The sequence below is a fragment of the Alligator mississippiensis genome, chromosome 14, assembly GCF_030867095.1.
Source record: "Alligator mississippiensis isolate rAllMis1 chromosome 14, rAllMis1, whole genome shotgun sequence".
Taxonomy (NCBI): domain Eukaryota; kingdom Metazoa; phylum Chordata; order Crocodylia; family Alligatoridae; genus Alligator; species Alligator mississippiensis.
Genome location: NC_081837.1, coordinates 30376178 through 30392205, shown reverse-complemented (window position 1 = coordinate 30392205; position 16028 = coordinate 30376178). Strand labels below are relative to the sequence as shown.

The following is a 16028-nucleotide window of genomic DNA, read 5'->3' as shown; positions in this document are numbered from 1 at the left end:
CAGTATGCTCCCTGGCAGATCCGGAAGTACTTCCAGTCCACTTCTGGGTTCACTGCCGAGCATGTGGAGGGCCCCCCCACACTCATGTGGGACACTCCATCTGCCCCAACATTGCAGCGCTCACGAGTCGTGCCTGCTACCTCAAGGTATGTAGAAAAAACTTTTAAAGCTGTGTCTATGTCCGAATCAACATCGAATCTTTAGGTTCAGATTCAGTCGAATCGGATCAGGGACAGTGATCCGAATCAACAAATTGAATACTGTCCCTGATTTGGGCCAAATCCGAATCGAATAGGGCCCGCTTCACACACCCCTAATGGACATGCTTGCATACTGCTAGGATGCTAAGAGAACAGCAGTGTCCCTGTCCCTTGTACAATCTTGGGTTAAGGTATTGCGACACTGTCATCACACAACAGTGAGATCCTGCTGATGACAGAAAGAGAACATAAATGAAATGGAAAGGCACAGATCTGAAAGAGAGAGACTTGCATTTACTTTAATGTCAATGTTCCAGTTCCAATACACATACAGAACCAAGGCCTCAGGCAGGCTGCAGCCAACTAGGATGGACTACAGGGAGATGTGTGCACATTCAGAGCTGACAGCTTTCCAAATAACCATGCTCAAAAAAACCCCATAAATAAAAAAATTAAAAGCCTGGTAACAACTAGAAACCCAGGCCTGCACTAAATGCCAGATCCTAGGTAAGACTTTCGCAATTACTTATTGAAGTGGTTCTTCAACTTTTTGGATTCAAGGCACCCCTCCATAACTTTTGTGATGTGAGTGCACTCAATTTCAAAAACCAATTTATATATTAAAGTGCTTACACCTCCTTACATGGGGGATGAGCAGTAGGGGTGGGAGGAAATCCAGGCAGGGACAAGCATGAGTTTGGTTTATCAGCTAAATTTATCTGCTTATGTCCTCACACCTCACTTATTTCCTCACACCTGGCAGCATCCCAGTTTTGTGAATCCCTGGCCTATTGTCTGCATAACACATGGCTTCACGACAGCAGATATCTCCACCCAGCTGTTCCTTCCCTGAATATACAGTACCTGGTGCCTACATAAGTGGGAAAAATATATTGCTCTGCAGTTTAAAAGGGGCCAAGGCACACACATCTGCATCAGATGTGGATGCTCACTTCTGCTGCAGATTATGGACAGCTTCAAATGAATGTAATGGAAATTATGCTATCTTGTGTAAAAAGAGATTGGGATAACAAAGGAGTTTTGTACTAAATTCGTTCTAAAAACACAATTTTTCTTTGTTTACTAAGCAGGTTCCTGGACCCTCAACGAGCTCAGCTCTGTCTTAAGCTTTAGTGAGTAAAATTTCATATTACTCTGCCATTGCAGCAAGAGGAAGTATATATGTACAATTCTTTGCACACTTTTTTTCTTTTTAATGTCATCCCCCACCCCTTATTTTTTTGGCAGGGGATGGGGGAGGTATGTCATTAGCATCAGGTTAATCCTCTGAAACAGAGAAGGAAAATCCAATGATCCTAAGCAAAGAATGGGAGGAAAAAAAAAGCTTTCCATCATATATCCCAGGCAGTTTGTCTAACTACCATCTCAGCCCTTACATCCCTAAGGAGTCTGTTGCAAGGGGGTGAAGTCTTTTCAAGTCACTGTGCTTGGGGTTGGTCTATCTGATGCAAGAGCAGGAGGGAGGACTATACACCCCTTATTCTTTATGATTTTGCACAGTCTGAGTTCAGTAGGCTAAAATGGTGGGAGTGCACAGGACTAGCAAAGAAATGGAGTTACAGGAGTTGGCAGCAGTGAGACACAGTCATGTAGGTCATAACAACATACTTTTTGTATCACAAACAATTTCCAAGGTCAGTAAGCACTGATTCTCTCCCTTTAAGGCAAAATATTACGCTGGTATCAAATAGCCTTGCTAAGTCTCAAGTGCTTGCAAACATTGCCTTATTTAAAAATGTCTAGCTCAGCATTTTAAACCTTCTTTTAATAAGTGGCTGACAGCAAAGAAATATGCTACAGCTCATCTAAGTGCTGACAGCATTCTTAAGAAGTTTCCTTATGAATAACAAGTTGAAGCACAATGGTACCACAGTAAAGATCCTTTCAGAGTCAGCATTTATGTGTTCTGTTAACACAAGGTCACCAACTGGTTTTCCAGGGAGGAGCAGACGTGAAGCTTGGAATGGTTAAAACAGTTGTTGTAAAGCCTAAATGTCAACAGCAGATGCGCTAAAGCACACAAAACTGGCAGGCCCAATACAGGGTGTGAATTTTCCTGTTTATGGGTTTAGTTGGCCCTAATACGCTCCAAGTTGCTAAAGACCTGCTTTTTCCTAAAGAAAAAATGAACACATTTGTAATGCCAACACTGTTGCTGTAAAATTACAGGAAAGCAGTTAATCAAACAGAACAAAACAATAAACACAAATGGTTTCTTTAGCATGAAATCTTCATTATTATGCTGAATATATATAGCATTTTTAATAAGCACATCCATTCTTTCCCCCTCCATTCTCATTCCAGTTCATAAGTGTGTATGTTTTATTTTTCAACAGATTAATATTTGAAGATCTTTTAGATCAAGGGTTCCCAAAGTTGAGCTACTTCAAAAGGGACAGTCCTGGGCAATGGGCCACATCCAAGGGGCTTGTGGATCCCATTTGGCCTGTGGGTCACACTTTGATAACCCCTCTTTCAGAGTGAATGAAGTCCACCCAGAACAGATGATTTATCTGGAATGAATACTTAAATTGGGGGTTCCACATTTGACCTATTCTGTTTTAGTGCTTACACTACACATCCATGCTCCTTATTGGGGTGTCTGACTTTTTGTCAACGTGCAGATGTGACAGTGTTCTAATGTGGCATCTTTGGCACACTTATCTTCCCTGCCGCTAGCACCATAACTCCCAACCCCTACCTTCAGAGGGTAAAGGAAAAAGGCATGTTAGTTTCAGCCTAAGCAGTTGTAAAACACTTCACGGCTAATTATGCTCAGTAAAGCTGCGAAGCTTAATTTCAACAGACTCACAAAATTGGAACCCTCTACAGGAAAGCAGGAAATAGCTTTCGTCATTGCTGTGCTAGGTTATAGGGTCAGCAGCTCTCAGCCCCAAAATAGAGAATCCCTTTTTCCATTTAAAGTGATAAAACTAAGTCCCACTTGGATGGCATTCAATAGGAAAGAACCCATGTGGAGAGGGAACAAAGAGGTGCATTTTGCAAACATGAGCATTAGTGTTTGCATAAGATGAGGTAGCACTGCAAAAATCAGTTTAAAGTGTTAGGTTAGCAAAGGCAGCACAACATGCTGCCTCCCCAGCTGACTCAGCAGTGGTACCCGACAGATCAGCACTCACAGCCTTCTGAGCCATGACAATGTGGGGATAACTGTCCTTCAAAGTTATTGACTGAAAACAGAAGTAGCAGAACAAATGAGTGGGTGTAGGAGGAAACCTCCAGTTCTGACAGGGCACATGCTGCTGAGCATCCTTGTAGCTGCCAAGTGGGATGAGAGAGAACAAAATTCTCTTTCTGCAATTCTATTCTAGGAAGACTCATTGAAACAGCTTTCTAGCAACTTGCTTTAGGAAGAAAGGGCAGAAATGATGTCATTGTAAATTCTCTCCCCCTTCTCCCCTCCCAGCTGCTGATTCTGGCTTGGCAAAAAAAAGCATACACACCTCTCTGAGAAAGTCCTGTGACTTTCTGGACCAAAGGGCAAAACATCAAGGGCCTAACTTTAGCCTGCATTACTGCATCAGAGAACACGGGATCAACACACAAAAGCTCACCTCTGATACCACAAGAGCTTAGTTTCAGAAGTACTCGGGGTTAGCCTTTAATGTTATGGGATCAAAACAGCAGAGTGCCCATATGTAAAAGAATCAACTGAGCAATAATTTAGCAGTTATTAATGTCCCATGTTCTGAGAACATGGGACATTAATATAACATGATAGCTTAAAGGGACACACATAGAAAGTCATCTGTGCGCCTCCTCCAATGCAATATGCAGCATTAGTATGCCTTTATTGCACGGCAACTCTTATATTCATTAACAAAAAGCACAAAAGGGAATAAACAAAGGGAGCAAATTCTTCCATACCTTCACCTCCTCCTCCATTTCAGAGAGTCTCCGCTCAAGGGCTCGCTTCTCCTGTTTAGAAACCATTAAAAAAAAATACCAATGATCATGCAACAGGTTAAAGGAAAAAACCTTTTTTTTCTCTGAAGGAAAATAGTACTTTATATTTCTATAGACACTCATAGGAAAGCATTCAAATACATTTTATAAATGGCATAAATAAATGGCATCACTGGGATAGAATGTGTCAGCTGTTAAACTGACATGCAGTATGTACAACTGAAGTCACAGGGGGACTTCAGGGAGCCAGAAGACTATACTTCTTGAATTAACTTGCACCATGGGATGAACACAATTTTTTAAGGCTTCTTTCTGAAGAGCTGACTTGAGCTTTCTCACACCACTACTTGCTGTATCTACATATTTACTAAAGAAATCTTAACCTATTATTAACTAAGCTTAGATTGCATGTCAGAGAGAAAAAAGAAATCATAACATCCTAACTATACAAATAATAGGAAATGGGACATGCTGGTTAAGGATGCGGTGAAATCTCCATCAGAGGTTTGTGAGAAGAGATCTGGGATAGCAAAGGACTGTCCATTTAGCATCTGTGAGGGTGTTGGGAGGAGGCAGTGGGTTGGATGACCTTTGAGGTTCTTTCCAAACCCGTGATTCAAGGCTCACCCTCCTCACAGGACAAATCTGATGGGACAAGCTGCAGGCCAAGGAGAAATCAAATTTTGTTACTGACCAAACTTAAGTGTGCCTAAATGAGATCTTCTTTGAAAGAGAGGTGACAGACTCTGGCATGTGTTTTAATGCAAGTAATTCAGGTTTTTTACTTCTGGAACTGGATTTAAACATACAGTTCTCACAAGCAGCAGAAGCTCACAAAATCTAATTTATGAAACAGTTTAAAGAAAAGGTTTAAAGGTTACAATTTAGACAAGACTTGCAATTCAAGTCTGATCTGCTACAATGAATTTGACTGCTCAGAAAGGAAGAGCTTACAGGTTCATATTTCAAGGTATAATAAGGCAATACTAACTTGACTGGAAAGGATTTTTTGCTGAGATAGTTTTTTTTGTTAACTAGGAGGATATGGAAACAATTGCACAATGAGCCAATAACCCTTCAGCACCACAAAAAGAGATTTGTGGCTCTGCAGCATCTTGTGACAAGGTAAAAGAAACTGCACTATGGTTTTACATCGTTTGGGAAGCCAAAAAGATCAAAACTCAAATATTGCTACAAATTCAGCTTCCTGGAGCAGTTGTGAAATATTTAATTAAATACTTTCTTTCCAGAAAACAATAGAATACATCCTCAGAGGCTTAGGAATCAGAGAATAGGATTGAGAAAAAAGTAGATACGTACCCTTTTCTCCATCTCCATCATACTCGATCGGTCAGAGGTTTTTTCCTGTTTCTGCTATTTAAGTTAAAAATAGAAACTTATTAAAATAGAGCAGCAAGCATAGGAGAAAGCAAGAGGGGAACATGGAGAGTCTCCATACCCACTTGCCTGGAAAGAAAGATGTCTTGACACAACAGTTTGTCACAAGCTCTACCCCGGGGGCACATGGGCTGCCATAGACATTTTCTTGGGTTTTGTTGTACTGATATGGCAGGTGTGGTCTTGTTGGAAAGCCTGCATTATGCTGTATCCATTTACACTGCTTTTATCACTGTATAGATGTTATGCTGTCTATGCATATCTTTATAATTTTGGACATGATTTAGCCAAGGGACTATGGCATGCATACTTAAGGACAATTGCCACTCCCAGATCCGGCAGGAGATGTTACTGAGTTGGGCACCCAAGGCACGGTCTTCCAATAATGAAGAAACTAAATCCTCTATAGAGAAGGCATCTGAGAGAAATGGCCCATCAGCCAGAAGAATTCCAGCTGCCTCTAGGAGACCAGACATTTCTGGAGGAGTCTGGTGATTCACGAGCAATCACAATAAGACTGATGGACTGGGGGGGGGTTGTTTTTTTTAAGTTATCATAGTCATGGGTCCTTGGATTCTTTCCTCCTGTGCACCCCCCTTAGGTGGAGAAGGGTCCAAAGCCTCAGCAGCCAGAGCTGGCACAACCAGCAGGAAGCCTGACTTCTGGTGATAGTGGCAGACCTCTCAGGAGAGCTAGGGTATAGCCAGACAAGAGGTTAGTTGTCTTGTTTTTCTGTCTGTAAATGTATGGTTAATTTTGCTTATATAATTCTTTTGTCCTACATAATAAATCCTTTTGTTGCTCTGTCTCCTTAATAGCTGCCTGTGGAGAGAGCAAATCTTACCTCTGGGTAAGTGACAGTCCCCCATTCTAGGGAAAGGGGCACCTAAAATTTCTTTCCCAACCCAAAGGGGAGGCCACCTAGAGCTGGCAGAGATTCCCTTTCTGCAGCAGGTCCAGCATAAGGGCAGTTGAGCTGTGGCTTGCAGAGATAAGGAGTTATCCCAGAGCAAACTCAGTCTGATCCTTCGGACAAGCAGTGGGACAATGGGTAGAAACTCAGGGCCCTGGGGGTGCTCCACAGACAGGTTTGACATAGTAACTAATCTAGACACAATCATACTTTGCCCTTCTACTACATCTTTCTACAGAATCCAAACCGTATGACAGCAAAGTACTATGTTCCTTTACAGAAAGTACACTGGCTCTTCCCTCAGATTCATGAGCTGATACCCATTCCTCCATCTTTATCTCACCATTCCTTGGGCTTCTTTTCTCCTTACCTGGGTTGCTTTTTCCAGTTTTGATTTGATATCAGCCAGCTCCAACTGGGCTTCCTGCAGTTTTGATTTCAACTTCTGGTTTTCAGACAGGGCACTTTCATAGAGCTGAAGCAGGAAACAAGATATATGAGTCAATGAGACTGCTCTAGAATTACGACATGAGCCTCAGTCTAACAGTCACAGCTTCAGGCCATATGTTTGTGCATGTATACACACAGACAAATATACATGTTGCTTTAAAACCTGCAGCTATCATTATTTAGGGCTAGGGACCAACTCCTGCAAGCAATCCAGTATATTCTGAAGAGGGACAAAGGGGCTCAGTTTCTCTGCTCATGGCTCCTTAAAGGAGATGATCACACTGAAAAATCCTTCACAAATGTTGCAGTTTTAAAGCCACAGCCAATGGACAAATGAAAGGGAACAATTTTACATCAAGTAACCTACTCACCATAGTAAAATACATAGTTTCAACAGACCATTTCAGTGAGCTCACTGAACATACCTAAAGCTGTAACTATTGAGTTCACCCAATATAACCTAACTGAGCATGTACACTTTCATTTCAAAAGAGGAGAAAAAGGGCAGAGAGTCAAAGGAGACAGAGGGGAGAAACAGACAGAGACAGAAGGTAGGGAGGGACAGAGAGAGAGAGAGAGAGAGACTTTTGATGTTTTTTACGTTTTATTACACAAATATTAAAAACAAATAGTGAAAGTGCAAAGTGTGTGGAATTCCCAAAGGTCCCACATGAAAAACACTTGTCGGTGACAAAAATACCATGTCACCAGAGGTTGGAACCTCTCCCCCAGGCCTCTCATGGATGTCCATCTTCCATCTTTCAGAGGGTCCTCTCGAGGGCCAGCACGATGCAAAATGCTTCAAGTTGGTTGCAAGATGAAGAGTCCAAATTCAAATGATAGCATGCGTCTGGACCAGGAGGTGGAAGAGTTGGAGGGACGGCCCCCGTAAGCAAGTTTCTGAAGCTTTTCAGAGTCACCATCTTGTCCTTGCCCAGCAGGAAGTTGGCCAGGCAGATCATGCTCCTCTTGGCTACTTGGTATGGGATAAAGATGATGTACAGTCTCATATAAGTTCAAGTCCAGTGTGCCAAAGAGGATGCTGAAGGCAGCAAAGAGTGGCAGCAGGTGGGGGCAGTCCAGGAAGGCACAGAAGAGCATCTCTTCCACTTCCTCCTTACAGAAAGAGCAGGCCACCAATGCTGCCAGGTTTAAGTGGTGAACGTAAGTGTCCATGGCCAAGGCCCCAAGCAGCAGCTACCACTGGAAGTCACCAGTTCTCTTAGCAATGGGCAACTTGTACAGGGTGCCTCAGGCTTGGGAGGTTTGCTTTGGTATTACTGTCAGTAGGTGCTGCCTCCAAGTCACATCAGGGCAGGCTGTGAGGACACGGGCCTGATGTACTTTGACTGCCCATGTGTACAGTGTCTTCTCAGATAAGATCTCAAGGCAGATCCCTTCACTGTTCTTGCTGGGCACAGGGAGGGACAGCAGAATGCTGGGTTCACCTGTGCACAGCCAGAGAAACAGACAGTGATAGAGCAAGCCGTCACTGAAGAGGACTTGTCATGTGCTGAGATGGTCTTCTGGGCAACATCGGGGAGGGTTTGTCATGCACTGAGATGGTCTTTTAGGACAACAAGTCTTCTAGGGCAACATGCAGGGAGGGAAGTTTTCACTTCAGCCAAGGGGACAGAGTGCAGGCCCAGCTGGTCAGCTGGGGCTTTGGCCAAGAGCTAGATAGACCAGGCTGAGTTTAAGAGGTGAGTCAGCTTGACAGTGTGCAACCAGACCAAAGAAGCAATGAGGCTTCTGGGGGAGAGACTGAGACCGTGACAGAGAGGAGAGCCAGAGCAAGAAGAGAATTTTGACTTGTTAAACCTTTATTATACAAGTATTAGAAACAAATTGTGGAAATGCAAATTGTGAAAATGCAAATTGTGGGCCCTGCCAGGGGCCAAGCCTCAAATACCTGTCAGCAAAAATAAACCAAAAACCAAAAATACCCCCCCAAAAATAAAAACCCATGTCACCAGACATTGAAACCCTCTCCCCAAGGCCTCTCATTGGGTTACACATGTAGAACCAGCTATCCATCTTCCACCTCACAGAGGCCCCCCTCGACAGTCAGTATTATGCAAACTGCTTCACATTTGGTTGCAAGATGAAGAGTCCAAATTCAAAAGGTAACATGTGCCTAGACCAAGAAGTGCAAGAGTTGGGGGGCATCATCAAAGCTGGTCCCTGTAAACAAGTTTCTGAAGCTTTTCAGAGTCGCCATCTTGGCCTGGCCTAACAAGAAAGGAAGTTGGTCAGGCAGATCATGCTCCTCTTGGATACTTGGTACAGGATAAAGATGCACACAGTCTTAGAGAAGTTCATGTCTAGCATGCCAAAGAGGATGCTGAGTGCAGCAAAGAGCAGCAGCAGGCAGAGGCAGTCCAAGAAGGCATGGAAAAGAGTGTCCTCCTCCTTCAGAAAGGACAGGCCACCAATGCCGCTGGGTCTAAGTGGCAGACAAAAGTGCCTATGGCCAGGGCCCCATGCAGCAGCTACCATGGGAGGTCACAAGTCTTCTTAGCAATGGGTAGCTTGTACAGGGTACACCAGACCAGGTGGGCTTGCTCTGCTGTTGCTACCACCAGAGAGAGAAAAAAAAATGGCCCTCCCATTCAATTCCTAAATCCACTGAGGTTTTCTGTTTCAGAGAGACATGGCAACTGCATTTAGGCAAACAGTGCTGGAATACTATGAGTCCTGAATATCGACTGGCTCTTTAGGACATTCCCATTAAAAACCTGGATGGATTTCTCCTATACAGCTGCATATTTATAAAACTAGGATGAAGTACCTCTCAGTAGTAAACCCGTAGGGAAATTAAGATAATTCTATCCATTTACCTTTCATATAGTTTTGCTGCTCTTCTATGCATGTGTGCAATCTGGGAGCATATTAAGACTCATTTTATCCTTTAATATTAATTTTTTCAAGGATTAAATCAAACATGGGAAAAATGTAAATTGAAGAGGGCACTGTGACTTGCAAGGACATCTTTTCTTATGTAGTGCTGTTCTTCATCTACATTTCCCATGTCTGCTCCTCCCCTTAAAAACAGCTTAGGTTTCATACTCATGCAAATTCAAAACAGATGAGGTACATCATGAAAATCAACTGGTTACAAACACTAAGCAAATATTATCAAGTGATAACGCCAAGCAAGCCTTGCCCAAAAGGCAATAGCTGCATGTTAAACAGCAGTGTCTGCCATTTGAGAAGTATAGATGAAGTACACACATACACACGTCTTTAAAAAAAACCAAACTCATTCAGGCCAGAGCACATTTTCAGTCTGTTTGCATCCCTAACCCTCCATTCCTACATATTTCACTTTCACAGCTTTCCTTGATTCTCTTACTCCTTCTTCAGGGCTGTAAAGAACAGCGGAGTGATGCACTTTGAACAAGCTTTCCACGATTCTAGTACAGAGTGAATTCAAGAGAAAGAAGCTCTTTACAAGCTCAGCTTAAAGCAGGATCCCCTTGCAAACAGAGGGCTGTTGAATAGGCCATTGCTGAAAACATTTGTCCTTTTTTGTTCCTTCTCAGCTCCTCTTGTTAAAACCCAGGTTTCTGACAGAAGGCTACAACTGGAATAGGCAGTTGTAGTGTAAAACAGCACACCTAAAGCAGCCCTACCTTTTTATAGTCCCTGTTACTTTCGTCCTCTGTTCTGGCACTGAGAGAGGCCAACCGGTTCTCTCTCCGGGTGTAGGCACTGGAGCGGCTGGAGGCACGATCGCTGTAGGAGTCACTGGTGGTAGGGTTCGTACCTGCCAATTCCAACCTAAACACATAAGGGCTGACACTTAAAGAACAGTTTGAGAACACTTGAAATGCTGTCAGTATGAACGTGACTGGTCAGGGCTCAAGCCTTCTGGAAAAATACCTGCCAGACAGCTCAAAGAAATCATTATTCAAGTGTTGCTGATAGTATTCAGGGTCTCTCAAAGCAAACAGTTTAAAATGAAGTTCACATGAGGAATCTCTGACTGATGAAGGCCAACTGGCCACCTAATTTTTACAAAAACTCAGAGCAGTGGTAATTGGGCTCAGCCTCTCCAGGGCAGCACCTGCTTCCAATCTTTTCCTTGAAGTTATGGTTCTGTCCGGATGATAGGGTGGTTTCCCCACTGGCCCAGCTAATGGGGATCTAGGCATCCTCCACTGGGTGACCTCTCACACATACACACATGATCTGGAAGGACTACCAAACAAACAGACCAGTAACAGGGAAAGAAATGGTTTCTTTCCCTTAAATAAATTGAATAATCAGGGACTTCAGGGGAATAAAAGTGACTTGCAAGTTCACTTGAGGCAAGAACCTTACCCTGGGCAACCTGCTTTGGAATCAAGGTTTGGTCTAAGGTGCACCTCCAAATTTGTTTTTTATGGAGGTAATGAGTGGGACCTGGGAAGCCTGAGCTGAGTCGAGTCAGGCTGGGTTTGGGGGGTGGGAGGGAAAGAAGGAGGAAGACACTGATTTAGGTTAGAGGCAGGGAAGCAGAAGTGAGTGGGGTGGATTGGTTTTGAACTTTTGGATATTGTGTGCATGTGAACTTGTTTTGCTATACTATCTTTTTTCATATCTTACTCTGTTTTCATAAGGTATTTTGGCTTTTAATGTAAGCCACTCTGAGCCTTGGAGGGGGTAGGGGCAGGGAGAGGGAGGAGGAAGATGGCCTATCAATCAAATCAACCAATAAGCAGTTTATGCTACTCATTTTATGTACTGTGAAACCAGGAGGCAACATACATGCATCTTGTTTATACATATTAATTAGAAAGTATGTAAGGGAAAACTCTTACCTGGAAAGTCTTTCATGCTAAAGGAAGAAGGAAAACAAAAGGGGAAAAACAGGATTAGCAATTAGCAGAATTAACATTTCAAGTGAAACACTGCAGTAATAGCATTTAGGAGTAATTTTCAATCTTGAAATCAAGTGGCCAGAGGCCCATTTAGCTATCACATACACAAATAGTAACTTCCTGATCTTTGTCCATAACCTCTTGATCTCTTTGGCTTCACTGAAACACTTTAGATTTCATTCCTTTCTAGATAAGGTGAACGTTAACAGACAAGTTTGGTCAAATTGTAATTTAAAAACGAATTGCAATGTTTTGTGGCTGATGCCAAGGGGAAACCGAAGCCTAATGACAGTGCATATAAAATACAGACCAGGATCCAAGACTACTCTGAATTTAGGACAACCCCCCATAATTCGATTCTATACATGGAAAATTTGTGAATTTGTCCTCCACATCGTTGCAGCAAAGAAAGCAGCAGTAGGGAGGTAGGGAGTGAGGGAGTCAAGCAGCCTGACTGCTGCCTCTTTCTTCCTGTACCTCATACCCTGCTGCCTGTCCACCCCCGCCCCACAGCATGTCTCCGTGTTGCCTCGTACACTATTTTCCCCCTGCCACTCCTCCCCACCTGCCTGCCCCTTTCCCTCCACTGCTGCTTACCCTCCGTTGCAGCTCCAGCTCCAGCTCTGGCCCAAGACACAGAACACACAGCCTCTACCCAGACAGGCTGTGGCAGCTGTAATGGCAGCAGCCCTAGGATTGTGATGGAGCTGGAGCTGAAACTGGAGCTGCCACCACTGCTGCTGGGCAGGAGCCAGCATATGCTCCGTGTCCTGGGCTGGAGCTGCAGTTAAGAGTAGGGGGTGGGGGGAGGCACAGGGCAGGGCAGGGCAGGGCAGAGGTGAAGCTAGGATGGCTACTTATGCATTCCCAAAATAAAGGATACAGGCAGCCCCTGTTTAACGCGTTTTGATTCGTGCTATTTCTCTATAGCACTCATTTAAAATTGATACCTGGTTTCACTGGGCGCTCAGCAAGTTTTGCTATAGTGCTCAGTGGAATCAGCAAGTTTTGGCAGGAAGGTAGGGAGAAGCAGTGGTGGCGGCAGCAGCAGCAAGTGTGGCGAGTGGCAGTGAGTGGGGGCGTGGGCATGAGCATGGGGGGTGGGAAGAAGTCAGGCACGGCTGGTGAATACAGACTGGTGGGGCAGTAGAGCCAGCCAGGAGCGGGGTGGGGTTTACAGCTGGCCAGGCACGTAGTGGGGACGCTGCAAACCCCGCCCTGCTCCCAGCCGGCTGCAAATATCCACCCTGCTCCTGTGGGATGCTCCACCACCTGAGTTCACCAGTCGAAGCATTGGAGATGGGGAGGAGTGCGGAGCCTGTGGGTCCTGCACCCAGGGTGGGGCAGCAAGAGTGCAGGGCCTGGGGCCAGGACCGGCAGGGGCCCATGCCCAGAGCAGGGCACCCAGCACATGGGGTGGGGAGAGGCGGCAGCAGTGAGAAGTGGCGCCAACCAATTACCTATATTTACAGTCATTCCTATGGGCAAATGGATTTCACTTTGCAGTGTTTCACTTAACACTTGTTTTTTCTGGAACCAGTTAAGAGCACTAAGCAGAGGTTGCTTTGAATCCCCTTGGTGGGGGGGGGGGGCAGTTACTGGCTCCTATGGCCAATCAGCGGTGAGGGGTGGGGCTGCCACCTCCTCAACCAATCAGCAATGAGCAGTGGAACCACCATGACCCTTGGCCAATCAGCAGTAAGGGGTGGGACCATTACAAAAAGACCAACTCCCTCCCTCCCTCCCTGGTTGGCTTGGAACCCTGTTCTTCCTGGCTGTGTACCGCTCTACCTCTAGACACAGCCAATAGAATTGCAAGGACAAATGACTGACATGTATTTCCACCAATGAACTAAAATACAGAATTCTTGCAGTCCATTCCTCATTTAGAAATAGACAGGGGATAAAGAGTTTAAAAAAAAAAATAAAAGGATGGTCCGATATAAAACAGGACCTATAGCCATCCTAGGTGGGGATTAGAGCAAGTACACTTATTTGGGATTAGAGTAAGTACACTATGTCTGTAGCAGGTATCCCACTGTAATCACTTAGAGCAGAGGAAGTTCTAGGTCAGTTGCACATATTTAGTATTTCCTCTAATCTAGTTCACATTAGACGGACTTGAATTCTTCCCCTACAAAGGTTAAGAGACAGCAGGTCATACGAGGAGAGGCTGAAAGACTTGGGACTGTTCAACCTGGAGAAGACTCAGAGGTGACTTAATTGCAGCCTATAAGTATATTAGCGGCATACATCAGGGCCTGGGGGAACATCTGTTCACCTAGGTCCCCCAGGGGAAGACAAGAAATAATGGGCACAAACTGATTGCAGATCACTTCAGATTGGACATAAAGAAAAACGTATTTACAAGTCAAGTGCTGAGGGTCTGGAACAGACTCCCTGCCCCAGAGATGGTACAATCACCCATCCTGGTGATCTTCAAAAAGCATCTTGATGCTCACTTTGCTGGGGTAATCTGACCCCAGCAGTCTTTTCTGCCCAAGTGCAGGGGGGCTGGACCCAATGATCTTGTGAGCTATTTTCCAGCCCCTAACATCTATGAATCTATGAAAAGATTTTACCTCTCTGTAACTGCAAACCTAAAGCAGCTATTTCTGAAGACTGCTAGTTAATTTTTGCAGAACCCAAAAATCTGACCCACAGGGACATCATAAATGGAATAATTCACAAAGGTTTGGTTGTCTCATCTTCTTTTGTTTCACACTAATTGGTTTGTATACTCATTTCTAAATCAATGCATGCCTTCTAGCTCTGGTGGAAGAAATGTCCAGTGAGTCACGTGAATAACAAAGAATAATAGAGTCCTCTTCACATCTGCAGGGTATGTATTAAAACTCTGGAAATCCACAAATAGCTATCACTTCTCCTGGGAGCAGAAAGATTCTCACTTTTCAGAAGCCAGGTGTGAATGCAAAGCTCTAAGAGGTGCAGGAGGTTCATGAATGGGGTGGAGGTTCTACACTGGGGGCAAGGTTGGGAATTCCTGGTGCAGAATACATTGTGCCTCCTTTCCCCTACAATTTCAACCAACCTCCAAACTAGCTGAGTTCTATTCTTAGTGCTACGTTTGTTACAACCCACTTGCACTCAAGCCAAAGACAACCTCAGCCAACTTAAGCACAAAATAAATTAAAGGATGGTTTTGCTTGGCACTATAACTTGACAGAGGTTACCTGTGGTAAGCCATGTTTGTTAGTAAGAGTTCTGTGGGTTGGAAGGTTCTCCATTATATACAAGTGCAGAAGTCAAATGGTAGCAGCAAAAATGATATGCAACATGACTCCACAGTACTCAAAATCCTCAAAAGCAGAATTTGAGTTTTGTTGTAGAGGCCTCTTCATAGGCACAGAAGAGAGTGCAAGGGTGGGGGGGTGCAGTGGGGAGCACTGCATTTATTCAATACAACATGCATCTTTTTTGCCCCCCAAATAGCTGCTGGAAATAGGAGTGCAGAGCTTAAACAGGGAAGTGCTGGGGGAAGAAGCCTCAGTCATGAGGAAGGTATACTCTCTGGTCCCTCTGAGCCAGGTGGGCAGTCAGAGGTGCCTACCGAATTTGCTGAGGGCTAGCTGGCTGGCACAGAGAAGCCTGGCAGTCTGACTCCAGTAGGATTGGTTCCTCACCTGATATGGTGGCTGGTACCACTGACTAAGCCAAATTCCTTGGCCTCTCTTCTCTTTTCAAGCTGAGCTGGGGGGAGGGGAGAGCCAAGAGCACCTGCCAGGTCAATGGAGGGCTTGATCCTGTTGGAGCTCAACTGCTTAGCCCCTCTATTTGAGCCAGGTGTGCCCTCAGTTGACTCCACAAGTGCTGCTGGCTAGGATTGGCTGGTACTGCTAGCTGCCCACCCAACTCAGCTTGAGAAGGTTAGAAGGGCTAGCTATTTTGACTCAGACAGAAGGGCTTCTTACAGCTAGTGGGGGTTACCACAGCAGCCACAGTTTTTTGCATTCCCCCACTGCAGCTGCCTACATTTTCCCCTGTGGAAACACCATGCTTACTGGTACTTTCAAGGAAAAGTTTTTTTTTTCTTCATTCCACCTTTCAAAAACAAGGTACATCTTATTCAGGGGCAAGTGGTATGAAAGAAAATACAGTAGTAAAGGAAGGAGATTCACAAGCCTATGATGTTAATGTGAGAAAACCTGCTTTCACCACAGAAAAGGCAAAATGGGTTTCTTCAAAACATTTTTTCGAGATGCTCAAAGGATTGGATACATATACACGTAAAAG

General features: G+C 44.5%; 1 protein-coding gene across 7 annotated transcripts in view; it reads right to left on the bottom strand.

The window, feature by feature from the left end:
- The window catches only part of PPP1R12B (protein phosphatase 1 regulatory subunit 12B), a 181880-nt gene that overhangs the window by 16394 nt on the left and 149458 nt on the right, over nucleotides 1-16028 (bottom strand). For all 7 annotated transcript variants that reach the window (XM_059717218.1, XM_059717219.1, XM_019492481.2 and 4 more), the window contains 5 exons: nucleotides 11715-11731; nucleotides 10545-10692; nucleotides 6830-6934; nucleotides 5469-5522; nucleotides 4110-4160 (listed from right to left, as the gene is read on the bottom strand). In XM_059717218.1, coding sequence (XP_059573201.1) covers nucleotides 4110-4160; nucleotides 5469-5522; nucleotides 6830-6934; nucleotides 10545-10692; nucleotides 11715-11731 — 375 coding nt within the window. The remainder of the gene's footprint in view (nucleotides 1-4109; nucleotides 4161-5468; nucleotides 5523-6829; nucleotides 6935-10544; nucleotides 10693-11714; nucleotides 11732-16028) is intronic.